Below are 13875 nucleotides of genomic sequence, written 5' to 3'. Positions count from 1 at the left end.
ATTACTCGATAGCATTAGTAAACCTGCCATCCTTATGGAATTAATGAAAGGCTTGCTCTGTTGCAAGTGTATTTGTTGTCAGTTAAGGAACAGCAGTGGACATCTCAGGTCCCATCACAAGCTGCTTGAGTTTTGTTGTACAGTTTCTTCTGCCCAGGTCTCTCTCAACTAAATTCTTTTTAATTTACTTTTTTTTTAACCTGTGTCTGTTTTCCAGGTTTCTTGTTCTCTCTCTCTGCCTTGACTGACCTTGCTCCTCAGTTAGTGCTTTTGCTTCTGTAGTTACTTCTACTTTTACTCTGTTTCTTCTAACTTGTGTCGTTTGGTGCGGATGGGAGGGGTGGGCTTTTTTTTTCTATCTGGTCTTATTCCTGCCTTCAGTTTCATGTCAGATATGCCTTCATTTATTCCCCAATTTTATTATATTTTCCAGGCTTTCGTCATCTTAACTGAATGGTTACCCCTCAACTGTGTGACAGCTAGTCAGCTTGGAAGGAGTATTTGTGGGGACAAAAAGGGGGAAACTGACACTCAGCTCTCTGGAAAGTCATGCTTCTGTTGCAAACAATAAGGATGCATGAAAGAATGGTGTACAGAAATTCAGTTCACAGTTCAAATTGTGATAAAAGTATAATGAACTAGAAGAGAATAGCAGTTAATTGGTAACATTACTATCCAGAAACAATAAAATAAGAACTGATCTATTCTTGATGTTGGAAAAAATCCTGCTGTTGCTTCTAGTTCTGTGCATTAAGGAAAAAAAAAAAATGGAGTCTTCCATTTAAACCTTGTTGATGGATTCTAAAATAAAAACAAAATTTGGTACTTTGCTTAAAATAGGAATTTTAATGTTAATACTCTGGATTACACTTTATCCTCTAATATTTGTTTGCATGTTTGTACTTACTCTCCCAGTACAGTGGGAGCTTCAGCTGTAGACACACTGAATTCAGAAGCTTTTTTAGCTGATTGATACAAAAAGCTGTAAAGGAGAGCCTGTTGAGGCATTGGTTTGTCCCAACAAAACACGAAGTAGGATACCGATAACGTAAATGTTAAATGGGTGTATTATTTACACTTTAAACAGTAGTTTTTGCTGATGTTGGTTGCATGCTGAGTGAATCTTGTTTATGCTAATCTAAGCTAGATGCTGCTTGTGATAGTTTTAAGTATGCCCAACTGAAATTGATCCATATCATAGCTAATGCTTTATTTACCCATTTTAGTTACTGAAAAATTTTCTTTGGGATATTTCATTTTCTGAAAGATGAGAATAAATTATTTAATTAACTTGTTGCTTTGGAGTGTTTCTCTAAAAAAGGCATTTTAATGTAATGTTTTCTTGCAGTTGTATCTGATCAGTGTTTTTGGAAGCCTCAGCATATAGCTTTGTCTGCATTCTTCATCCTTGAAATTTATTTTTGCCTTGTCTATAAGAGAGTACACATGTGTGGCTTTGAAAAATTCTTTCCCTCTGGTTTAAACATTGGTTGGTATAGGAGTGCATATCTTTAGACTTGAGAGAGAGAGTTGTACTGGAAATTTTCTCTAGTGTGGTGTTTTATTTTTGTCTTATTTGCCTGACTAATGAATAAGCTTTGAAAATAAATTAAAAATACTTTATTAATGGACTTAGGTGTGTAATGCCAGCTTGATTTGCTCGTTTGAAGAAACTGCTTTCTCTTTTTTGACATAAAAGTGCTACCATCCTTTTAATTTCACCTTTGAGATTTAACACCTGAAACATTCTGTACAAGTTAGCTGCCTTCTGACTAGCTGTAAGAGAACTGAGGATAGTGTTGGGGTGCTTGACGTACTTCCTGCATGAGAAGGTTTTAATACCTTTTTCATGTTTCAAACAAGCTTAACGTTGTAGCAATTATGTTGTTACAATGGTGGTATAGATGTGGCAGCATTTGGAGGTAGACGTGGTGTCTTATTAGACCACCTGGTATTGGGCAGCTTTCAGACAAATGTGCCTTTCAGCCACAAGATGAAGGTTTGTTTATTTGAAAGCTGGTTTCTTTTTCCAGTTACCTGAGTTGGTCTAATAAAAGATGCTACTCCTGCCAAAGGTCTTAAATTTCCTTACCTCATTGAAGGAAACATGCTATTTTAGTTTGGACTTGTCTTGAATGGAGAATAGTTGTAATGGCTTTAGTTTGGCTTTTCCCCTGGTACATTAGAATTGTTTGTGTAGCTAACAGCCAGATGTCATAGGTGGCTTGTTTTATAGCCAGCCTGATGCGCTTTGAGTTAGCAGAGGAAAGGAGCATATGACTTGTAAGTTTGCAAAGCCTTAATCCCTGCCCTGTTCCAACAAACTGTCTGATATTTAAAGGGCAACCTGCTTCTCGTAGTTATAAAGAACCTGTTAAAAAGAAACAAAGTATGCAATACTTTTAAACCCTCTTTTGTTTAGCATTTCTATCTTAGCTTTATTTTGCTGTTTAAAAAATAGAAACATTTTTCAATTATTGGGATGAAAAAGCTGAGATAAAACTTTAAGACTGGCAGTTGAAGGAACTTTCCAACTCTTTCAGACTGAAGATACAAGTATTTTAACTAAATAGGAAAGTACATATATGAATTTACAAACAGATTATTTCAACTTTAAAAAAAATCTACCAGTTTTATTTCCATTCTTTTTATTAAATGCACTTTGTGTAAACACTTTAGCCTTCATGCAAAGGAGTATTTCTCAGCCTTTTTGCATTCCATGGATTACAGTGTCAGTTTATTTTGGTTTAAATTTTTTTTCAAACTCCAAGTTCAGGATGGGAGAGGAGTACAAGGTGAAAATTAAGTTTTAGCTTTAACTGGTTCAGAGTGTGTCATTGCTTAGTATGAAGTTAGTATGACAGTGTATATTGTAGTTTTCAGCTGTGAAGATGTTGCTAGAATCTCATCATTTAAAAGTTTTACAGACTGAAAAATTGGGCTTTAATCTCATTGCCCTCTGTCAGAATTAATATGCGTATTGAAGTTTTTTTTTCACTGCACCTCACATTTTTTAAACATTCTCAGTGAGTCTTGTTGGGGGAGTGATCTTCAGTTACATTTATCAAACTTTGATAAATAGGTAAATTTTTTAATTTTTTTTTTTTGTGGTAATGGAATTGAAAGTATACCTACAGATAGAACGTGATTCGTGGTGTATTCGCTATAAATTATGTAAAGGGAATGTAATTTTGTTTTCAGGTCCTAGAATAAGGTTTTGAGGCAGCCCTTTAAAACTTCTTTCCTCGTTGATAATTAAATAAATTTGTAACTAATGTAGTGTTTCCTGTTGTATATTGAATCTGAAATATCTTCTGTTGAAGGGTCTTACCATTTCTTGCATTTACTTATACTGTTTTTACTGAGGATATTCTTTTCTCACACAGTTCTAATATAAGGATGTTAATGCAAACTTTATGTATCTGTTTTGATACAAAATTCCTCTTGATAGAGAACAAAGTAGTTAACCGCTTTAATGTCAGTGTTATGTGACACATGGGATTAAGTAATAATTGTTCAAAGGAACCTGCAAATATTTCTTCCCAATAAACAATGTTTTATGAAGTTGTTATTAATTCTTGTAAACGTAAGTTAGTGGAGATACTAATGCAGGATTTTTGTCATTATTGTGTAGTAAACTAGTGTTTCACTTTTTGCAGCCTTTCAGAAACAAGATAGCCATGGCCACAGAAATTGGCTCGCCGCCCCGATTTTTCCATATGCCGAGGTTCCAGCACCAGGCGCCTCGGCAGTTGTTCTACAAAAGACCTGATTTTGCACAGCAGCAAGCAATGCAACAGCTTACTTTTGATGGAAAGCGGATGAGAAAAGCTGTGAACCGAAAGACCATAGACTACAATCCCTCTGTAATTAAATATTTGGAGGTTAGTTAATTTTCTAGTTTTGTTTGAAAAACTTTTTTCTTTCCTGAAATTTGTGGTTATGCATTTCAGTGTCCATAGAGCAGTCTGGAATACAGGGGGATGTATGGCTGCATTTTCAAACCAAGTGACAAACGCTTGTAAATTTGGTATAGTATGAATAGAAAGGGTCCTTGGTAATAAAACTGCACATACACACAGCTGATCTTGTGGTTTGAGTAAACGCCAATTTTTACATTCTGTCTTGGAATACCAACTTGGAGTGCAGTTGAGTGTCTTGTGTGATGTTGCGGCTTTTCAGTGAACATAAAAACTCTATAGATAATGTAATCGTTCTTATTTTTTGTTTTGAAATAGAAATTTCCTGAAATGGGAAATAAACCATTGTTCTTTCCTCTCCAAAACCAGGGCAAGATAAAGATGTTTTCTCATAATTTTGCTAAATAGCACTGCAGCTTGCCCTGTGGTCTCTGAAAATCCTTTTCTGCACAGTTAATAGATACAGAACAACTTAAATGCAGTTGTGTTGAATAAATGTTTCTGTAAAAATGCTTATTTAGCTTTCCTGATGGGGTGGTATTAATTTCTTAAGATACACAGTTTTATGATCAAGATTTACTGTACAAATACTGGATATTAGCTCAGAAGAAATAGAACCAAATCTGTAAATACAGGAATAGTTGGAATGTCAGTAGCAACATTGCAAAAATAAGATTAAGTGAATTCAATCTGCTTGGCCAGTGAATGATTATAATTTGTAGGTGTTAACAATTGGAAGGTTTTCTTAGTCATAAACTTAAATTATCTTCTAAGGTATGTTTTAAAACTGTACACTTAAAACATACTTATATTTTAGGAATACCTCAAAAAAGATTCTATTAGTAGTGGACTAATTCCAAAAAAATAATTTCAGTAGCTCAGGACCTTTTTTTACTGTGGCAGAAATAAGCACTCTCAAACTTATGTTTATTAAAAGAAAATTTAAAAAAAATCGAATCTCTGTTTTGGCCGCTTACACAAAATTAGGATATACCAGAATTCCATTTTAATTCTGACTTCAATACTACTGGTTTAATTTGATGTGGTTCTGTAAAAAATGAGAAAAATAGTTTATACGTAATCTTCTCTTCGCTTAAGAAATGCAAGCAAACTGTGGTAGCGTATGCTGGAAATGTTTTACCTGGAATTTTAGCTTATGTTTCCAATATGTGCACAGATCCAAATGGTAAAGTCTACAGCACGAATCTAAAATAATTTCATTCTTAAAGTGGTTTTGTGTTTGACAGCTTACAAAATTTAACCAAGTGAAGGCATTTTTATCCCTTAGTTTTATCCATTTGAATGCATTGTTATCTTTATGCTTCAGCTGCAGAAACTTCCTTTCTAGCGCGTGTCACAGTGTGGGATTTCATTTAGAGTTCATCAGCACAGCTCCTAATGGTGTAAATGCTTATCCTGAATGTAAAGCTCTTAAAATGATTGAACCTGTTTCTTGTAGGGTACCTATTAGCCTGGGCAGCAAAGTACCAATCATCTTTGTTACAATAATGTGCCTTGTTACATAGGACTGCTCCTTCCATATTGTTAAGCTGCAATTGTAAATTAACTGCTTTAGTCTGATGAAATTAAGACTTTAGATATTCTAGAATCTTTTGCTTATTCTGTACAAATTCTACAGGTTCTCTGAGACCAAAGTCTTCTGAGTTTTTCTAAAATCCTTGGAGTGCTTTGGAGTTTCCCAAGCAGGTTGTCAGTGTTCTTTATTTTCTGTTGTTTAATAATGAAGTATAGTGGTGGTATGAACTCAGAGCTGTTTTCTTCTTTCCAGAATAGAGTATGGCAGAGAGACCAGCGAGATATGCGAGCAATCCAGCCTGATGCAGGATATTATAATGACGTAAGTAAAATCATTCTATTCCCTGATGAAGGTCTCTGGGTAGAATTTGTCCAGAAAATCAGAAGGGTTCTGCCTGTCAGCTGAGGTTATCTTTTTGTCCACAAGGGGCCTTAAAGATAGGAAGGATATCTTCACTGTTCATTTTCTTGTTCTGTTGGATTCCATGTCCACGATGTGAAATTGAATAGGCTTTTAATTTTTGGACATAAGAACTCTCATAATGCCCTGAGCTTGCAAGATTGCTCTAGAAGATGCTGGTTCTGGATGTTTGAGATGGTAAATCATGCAGACTTTTGAATGCTTCTGCTGACTTACTTCTGATAATATCCCTGCAAATTAAAAACTAATTTTTTCCAGAAATGGGTGTTCAGAATGTATGCTTTCCTTGCAGTTTCTGGTTAAAAATGTCATTACTAAATCTTCTGTTTCTTCTCTCATAGTTGGTCCCTCCTATAGGAATGCTAAACAACCCTATGAATGCTGTAACAACAAAATTTGTTCGGACATCTACTAATAAAGTAAAATGCCCAGTGTTTGTTGTCAGGGTGAGTATAGTGTTGTATTTACTTAGTTGCATTGTCTTAATTTAAAATGATATTCTCAACTGTAGAAATAAACAAGATAACGGTTAAAGCATTTCCAAATAAAACTAGCATGTGGAATGTATGGACTACTTCTGTGTCTAGTCTTTCTGTAGAGGGTTTTAGGAAATTAAATGTTAAGGTCTGAGTAGAAAATAACTCTTACTATCAGAGTTTGAGGTGCACTTCCTAATTTTTTTTTTTCGTTTAGTGGGACTAATATATTTTGACTTGCAGAAAAAAGGGCAATTTGGTCTCTGTGCTGTTTGACTCTTGTAGCATCCTTTAACAACTTTTCTGTGATGTCAGCAGTATTGTTTAGTCTGGATATTGAGTGTTAGAAATGTGTTGGTGCCAATAAGCTGTTTCTTCTTTATGATTAGATTTTTTTCCATTGCTTTTACAGTGGACTTTGTCCTGTTGTTACAAAAGTCAAAAACTCTCTGGCACAGTTTTGCGTTTTTTTGTCTATCTTACCTCCTCTAGAAAGTAATTTAGTAAATTCCAGTTCTGCAGATTCACTGTAAGAAGCTTATGATTTGTTTAGAGGATTGTTAAGAAATACTTGAATGTCGTATTTGCACAGTTTATTTAAGTTTTTCTTTTGCAGTGGACTCCTGAAGGGAGACGCTTGGTCACTGGTGCATCTAGTGGAGAGTTCACTTTATGGAATGGACTGACTTTCAATTTTGAAACGATATTGCAGGTAAACTAATCTATCAAGATTTCTGTATATTTCCTTGAGGTCTTGGAGCATGTTTTAGGGACACATCTTCATCCTTTTCATCATGGGTCTGTGGTCTAAGTGCAGTAATGGGAGTTTTAGATGTCTTCTATTTTTTTTATCATGCTCTGACCCCATGTCAGACTGTGGCTATAGGCAATTCATTTAATACTTCTCATTCCATCTCCATATGCCATACTAACTGTTCTCAAGAACTTAGTACGAATATTTGTGATAATAAAGAAACACTTTGGGAACAAATGCAAATATTCTTCATTTATTATTTAGAAGACCATTATATAGAGAGTAAGGGACTCTTTTTTTTTTTTTTCCCCTCACATTAACATCTTGAATCTAACTGGACTGTAATTGTTTTCATTTATTTGTGGTAGCTTTTAAGTAGTAACTTTACTAACTTTCGAGTTTTTGTGGGTCAGATAGTATTTGAACATGTTTGCTAGAAGTTTTGTTTCTGAATTTACAGGCTCACGACAGCCCTGTAAGGGCTATGACTTGGTCACACAATGATATGTGGATGCTGACAGCAGACCACGGGGGATATGTGAAATACTGGCAGTCCAACATGAACAACGTCAAGATGTTCCAGGCACATAAGGAGGCGATTAGAGAGGCCAGGTTTATACACAATATACCATTTTCTGTAGTACCTATTACCATGATTAGACTGTTCTCTAAGTGTATTCTGGGTGCAGAAATGCATGGGTTCTGTCAGATTCTGGGAAACTTCCTGCACCACATAAACACAATATTTTCTTTTGTTTCCACATTCTCACCGTTTTGCTGGCACCTTTCTGAGATAGTATTGTCCCAGTATCCGCCTCTGCAATATGTTAGAGATGTATTTGTCTGCCGCACTTTGCACTGGTATTCTTTTCATTTTTATATGGTGACGATGTGTATCAGTTATTCCTTTTTATACGCACTGTGTAAGACAACAATTTCATTACAAATAAAGAATTCAGTCTTTAATAATCTAACTGAATAAAATATAAAGCCTTCAGAAATAAAACACCTGCATAGTTCTCACAAAATAATAAAACACTAAATAAAGTGAAGAACTGCTTGGCTTGGTGAGGCCAGGACTTCCAGTAATGCTAAATACCCACGCAGACTGCCACATACAGAAGTCTAATGTTAATACTGAATGGGTTCTTCAAGCTTGAAACTGTAAGCAAGCCATTGAAAAGAAGACTGTAGGATATTCACTTGGTTCAGTGTTGCAAATGCCTCAGTTGTGCAAATGTCTATTTATATAAAAAATGGAATCTAAAGTGATACTCTCAGTAAGATGCAAATGAAGGATGTTTCTAAAGCAAAGCTGCATATAATCTTTAGTAAGATATGGAAATGTTTTTAAAGTAAGCCTGAAGAGAAGCTGCAGATGCAAAATGAAGCTAAAGCAGTGTTTCTTTGGGTTCAGGTGCTGACCCTTGGAGATAAAGGTTCACTGCCACAAAACAACTTTCCACTAAAGTCACCATTTTTCTTTGATAGGGTGCAGCATTTTCTGCCAGAGATTGGTTATGAGAAGTGCTTACATTGGATTCAGTTACTGTCTGACTATCATGGCCACACACTGAATTTCTCTACTATTTTGAGTCCTTTCCAGATCATAAAGGTCTAGGATTTCACAAGGGCTCCCTCGTGGTCTTTCATTGCACCAGAAAGGAAGTGAATGCCTGTCAGTTGCTGGAGATGTTCTGGCCCTAATCGTATGGCTAAATAACTCCTTGCTTTTCCAGTGACTTTCATCAAGCAATATTGACTGCTCAGTCTGGAAGCTGCTGCTATGTCTGTAGGATTCTTTTCATGGTGTTGATGGGGTGTAATAAGAGGGATTTTTTTCTAATTTACTTTTACAAAAAGTGGTACACTTGTTTTATATACAATTTTTTTCAACAGTTAATCCAACTAGCATTTTCCTGTGACCAGCTTTCCCTTATTTTTGCTTCTCTGCTGTAAAGCACCTGTGGCTGAAGAGGAGTTTTTTCCTAAGAACTGTTCTCCCGTGCTTCTACACAGTGTCACTTTCTTACGGTATTACCAAACATTAAAATCTAGGTGACAGTTACCAAATCATATTGATGTTGCTTCTCATCCTACAGAGAAGGTGCTACCGCGTGCAGTCATAGGTAGGAAGGTGCTAAGAATAAAATCTGGATTTTTTTTTTTTCCTCATTTGACGGGGAACTGCAATGCAATAGTAATCCTATGCTAAATTCATGTCTTGTGATAAAGTGTCGTTTGGCAGGCACTGTATTCACTTAAAAGTCCCTATGTTCGAATGCATCTTTCAGTGTATAACACTTTACAGTATAATTTTGCCCTGTCTGAGAAGCATAGATAATCTGTTAAATGCTGACTTCTTTCCCCTGCTGTGTGTCTTCATGTAACAGTTTCTCACCCACGGATAATAAATTTGCTACATGCTCTGACGACGGCACTGTTAGAATCTGGGACTTTCTACGTTGCCATGAGGAGAGAATTCTTCGAGGTATGTGTACTAAAAGTACTGATTGGGGTATTTCAAGAGGGGGAAAACATTTTTTTAAACTAGGAGTTCACAGTACAGAAGTATCAACTTGTCTACAATTTTTGTATTACATCCCTGTCTTATATCCTCCAAACAAGTTTTTGTTTGGCTGCAGCTATAGGTGCCTTATAATACTCAGGCTGCAGTTCACAGTGGTGTTACTCTGTTTACTGTCCACTTAAGCTCTAAACAATGGAGGTGGCTATAAGGATATTTTTCTGCTGCTAATTTTGGTAGAAACAGCTATTTCTGGATCAGGAATACATTTCTCTTTCTCCAGAGCTTAGTCTTTGTGACTACTTTTACTTGAGAACACTCATCTTCTTGCAGAGGATTCCACTCTTTATGGGAGTGCCTTCCATTCTGATTTCTTCAGAAGAAGGTAGTTACTTTTTCTCAGTCCTTAAGAGGAGGAGACCATTTAGGTAGAGAAAAAAAGTAAATTTTGATCATATCATGCATGGCACATGCAAATAATCTTAGCTTCGGTTCAATAGTGTTCTGTCCAGCATCTGTACGCTGACTTCTCGTGCCTTTCCACTGGCCTTGTTGAGCCTTCTCTTTCTCTTGTTGCAATCTTACTGAGCAATAACAAGAGCTTCTGACAACTATTCCTTTCTGACATGAGACTGGAGGTTGTAAACTTGCAGATAAACTACAAAGAAGGTATGCAATAAAACCACAAAATTTCAGTTTTAGGTGTCTGAGCTTGTTCAGTGCTTTCCTAAATTAAGAATTTTCTTTTTTAAATCACGCTTGCAACTTGAACCTGCATTACATATTTTATGAAGCAGAGTTCTTCCCGTTTCTCTTGACTCTCAAGCCCTCTTCTTGTTTTACTGATGCATTACTTTTAAACACCGCTACTTTGAAAAGACACTGGGCTCCAGCATTCTTGCAACGATGATATTCTAACAGAATCTGTGCATAGACATTATGGTAGAAGTGTTCTTTGCAGGAGCTGGCAAGTGAATTTCTAGGCTATGTAATTTACACCTGTTATTCTGGAAGGACCCAAACAGATTTGGGACTGTTTTGCTTGATGTTTTACAAAAGAAATTATTCTGCACTAAACGCATTCTATACCTTCCTCCAAATTTGTACTAACTCCTCATTTAAACTGTGTGGAGGAAATGAGGATTGCCTCCATGCAGAGTTGTCAAGGTTGTAAAAATCCCTCATTCTTCTACATTCTTTTAATGTTCTGCACAAAGTAGAAGGAGTAAAGCACTTAATTTAGGCCATAGTGAGCAGAACTTGCATTACATTTCCTTCTGTTACCTTGCATACTTGAACATCATGATTGTGACCATATCTCAAATAGAATTATGCTTTAATTTCTTACAGTTTATACATCTCAATATACAATTTCTAGTTTGCAAAACAGCTCTATACATAATATCTTTGCTTCTGCTTATATTGTGTGCCCACAACAGACTTAATCTTTTATGTAAATTGGAAACGTTTTGAAAACTTGATATCTCAATAAAATTGGACGGATCAGATCATTCCTTGTTTCTGCTGTCACATAAACAAAAAACCAAAACAAAAACCTAACCCAAACACCACCACCAAAAAATCCCCCACAACAAAACAAATACAATACCCAAAACCCTGAGTGCTTGAGGTGGGGGATGTTTCTGCAAAATATACTAGTTTGATTTGGTTTTGGTCCCTAGCTCTATTGTTAAATATGATCAGAAGACTTATTTGAAAGAGCTGTATGGGTAACACTTGGCTTTCTTGGTGGAAAATACAAGGTTTCATTCTGTTATTTGGAATTTAGAGCTTATGGCTTTAGGAAACTGATCTCCAGCTTTTCACTTCTCCACATGCATTCTGCTTTTACATATTTAGGAGTATGACCTGTAATACTTTGCTTAGTACAGCCTTCAAAATGTGTAAATACTCATGCCATTGCCATTCCAAAGTTAGGGATTTGTAAATTAAAAATCTGGTGGCGCTTCATTTAAAAATATATTTCATTAGGTACAAAAAGTGTTTAGATGAAATACCACACTAAGGAATGTTTTTTTATTTTCTACTTTCACAAATCATGCTTCAGCTCTTCTGGATAATGTTGGTGCTATGACATTGAAGGGATTCTATGGTGTAGTTTAGAGTCAAAGCTTCACTTAGGGTGTTAAGGTATTCTTCAGGATATCACACTGAAACTACCAATTTACAGTCACATGTGTTCATAAAAAATACTATCACTCACAGGGGTAAAATATCAATCTATCATTATTCCTACTGATTTTTCAGTAACAAATTAAGAGACACATTTTTAAAAACAGATTTGAGGACTTTAATGCTAAGGAATGCTTTTCAGGCAATTCTGTAAAGAGCATTAAAGGTACCAGGCTAAGCTTCGCTGATATAGAAAGGAAAAAATTCTGTAGACTTGTTACAGGTGCTTTTTTTTGCTTTTTTTTTTTTTCACTAGAATGAACTATTATCATTTACTTATATTATTTGATGAAATTGTTCCCTTAAAACTGATCTAAAGGAGCACCTCTTACCTTCCAAAGAGGATTGGAAAAATGAATTGGAAGTGGTGAATTACATAGTACTACTTGAAGTTTTGCTGGAGTTCTTTCAGCTGTCTGTAGTAGGCTACGCAATTTTTTCAGTAGTTAAACCCGTGAATATGAGAAGCATTTACTGTGTCCAGCTTATTTTAATTTGTCAAAATGAAGACAAACAGGACACCCTGTTTTGTTCTTCACACATAATGTCAGAAATTCTTGATCTTTTTCCTTTAATGTGGCTCACTGAGTCCTGTTGCTGCCCAGCTTTTCACTAAGTTATGCTGCTTTGCTGCTGTTTCTACCATCATGGCTTTCCAGGGCATAGTAGGCGGAGATTGTGCGTTTTGTTAGAGGTATGTGCAAATGTGTTAAGACTCCTTTTTGATATTGTAAAGAAATAAATAGGAGTTAAATCTTGTATTTTTTGGGGAACCATCTTTTAGTAATTCATGTTCAGTTGAATTATCTTGAAGAAGTTGAAGGTGAGGGAAATGGCACTGAGTGTCATAGTCACTTACCTGCTTGCTTCCCCTCAACCCAATTACTGTCTGTCTTTTTTTCTCTTGAAGTAAACGTGCTGTACTCCTAGTTCTGCACCAGTAGTTTTTGTCTGTGCTATTTGCTGTCATGTTACAGTCTTGATAGTACCAAGTACAGTTTGGTACACTTGCTAAAACACGCTGGTAGCAATCTAACTGATGTTAAAATAAAAATGTTTTTGTTAAAATAACAAGACATGGAAAACAGGCTATAGTATACCAGTACCTTGTTTTCATGTCAATAATCCTTTACTCTGAAAGGCATTTCCAGCTTGTAACAAAACACCATTAGGTCTTCAGCTGCAGTGAAGTTAATGCCAGGACTCACGTAAGCAGTCCCCATTTCTCTAAGAACATACACACTGATGGCTTTTAATAATGCTAAAAACATGCAGTGAAAAAACGTGTGCAGTAAAAGCTTGATGTCCCTTTATTTCTCTTGAGAAATTAATGTTACCAATTATTTGACTGGTGGCTGTGAATTCTTAATATTGGGTCTGTGCTGATGTATCCCTGAGGACATTTTGGTTAGATAGTTAGTAAACACATGATTCCTTAATTATTCCTAGCATGACATCATGGGTTAGGAGGTTACAGACACATTTCAGTATTGGCAGTTCCACTGTCCTTCCTTGTTCTTTTTGCAGTGACATACACAAAATCCAGTAGAAAGGTATACTTGGGAGGCACTGTAAGGTTTTCATTCTGAAGTCTAGATGAGCTATGTGTAGCCAGGATTTGAAAGGTTGCCTGCCTTAAATAGGTCTTTTGTGGAGGATGACTCTACCCAGCTGTCTGAAGGAAGGTAACTGAAGATTTGATAAGATATTTTTGTAGGTAAGTTTTTCTGTTTTCTGGCTGTGAAAGAGTAATACAGTAAATGATCTTCCAGCCAACATGGTAGATTTAGCAAAAGATTTCTTTTACCCTATCTTGAACAATTAAAAGCAATCATGATTCCTTTATATTCTGTCTGGATTTAAAATTTGCAGTTTGTAACAACGTGTAATTCTTACTAGTACATGATTTACTCTAAGGAAAGTCTTTTGTCTGTATTTAATAGCATTGTTCTGCCTGGAATTTCCTGTTCAGGCATAACATCGGTGCAAAAACTCACTGCCTACAAAATAACATGTGTGTGTATACATGCGTGGAGAAGTTGCAGCAA

The 13875-nt window shown here is 35.8% G+C and overlaps 1 protein-coding gene across 1 annotated transcript; it reads left to right on the top strand.

Annotated features, from left to right (window-relative positions):
• Positions 1-3664: 3664 nt before the first annotated feature.
• Positions 3665-8727, top strand: LOC104531519 (pre-mRNA 3' end processing protein WDR33-like). The gene is made up of 5 exons (XM_010176417.2): positions 3665-3884; positions 5710-5778; positions 6219-6323; positions 6970-7065; positions 7568-8727. The coding sequence occupies exons 1-5, from the start codon at positions 3681-3683 to the stop codon at positions 8087-8089; spliced, it is 996 nt and encodes a 331-aa protein (XP_010174719.2). The 5' UTR covers positions 3665-3680; the 3' UTR covers positions 8090-8727.
• The last annotated feature ends 5148 nt before the right edge of the window (positions 8728-13875 follow it).

The sequence above is a fragment of the Antrostomus carolinensis genome, unplaced genomic scaffold (genome assembly GCF_000700745.2).
Source record: "Antrostomus carolinensis isolate BGI_N321 unplaced genomic scaffold, ASM70074v2 scaffold36229, whole genome shotgun sequence".
Taxonomy (NCBI): domain Eukaryota; kingdom Metazoa; phylum Chordata; class Aves; order Caprimulgiformes; family Caprimulgidae; genus Antrostomus; species Antrostomus carolinensis.
The sequence above is the reverse complement of the archived record's forward strand: the minus strand, read 5'-3'. Positions and strand labels throughout refer to the sequence as shown.

Excerpts from the sequence above, each read along its gene's own strand:
- LOC104531519 (XM_010176417.2), top strand. The coding sequence starts at position 3,681 with ATGGCCACAGAAATTGGCTCGCCGCCCCGATTTTTCCATATGCCGAGG. Across the intron at positions 3,885-5,709 it reads CTGTAATTAAATATTTGGAG|AATAGAGTATGGCAGAGAGA; the intron begins GTTAGTTAATTT and ends TCTTCTTTCCAG. Across the intron at positions 6,324-6,969 it reads GCCCAGTGTTTGTTGTCAGG|TGGACTCCTGAAGGGAGACG; the intron begins GTGAGTATAGTG and ends TTTCTTTTGCAG.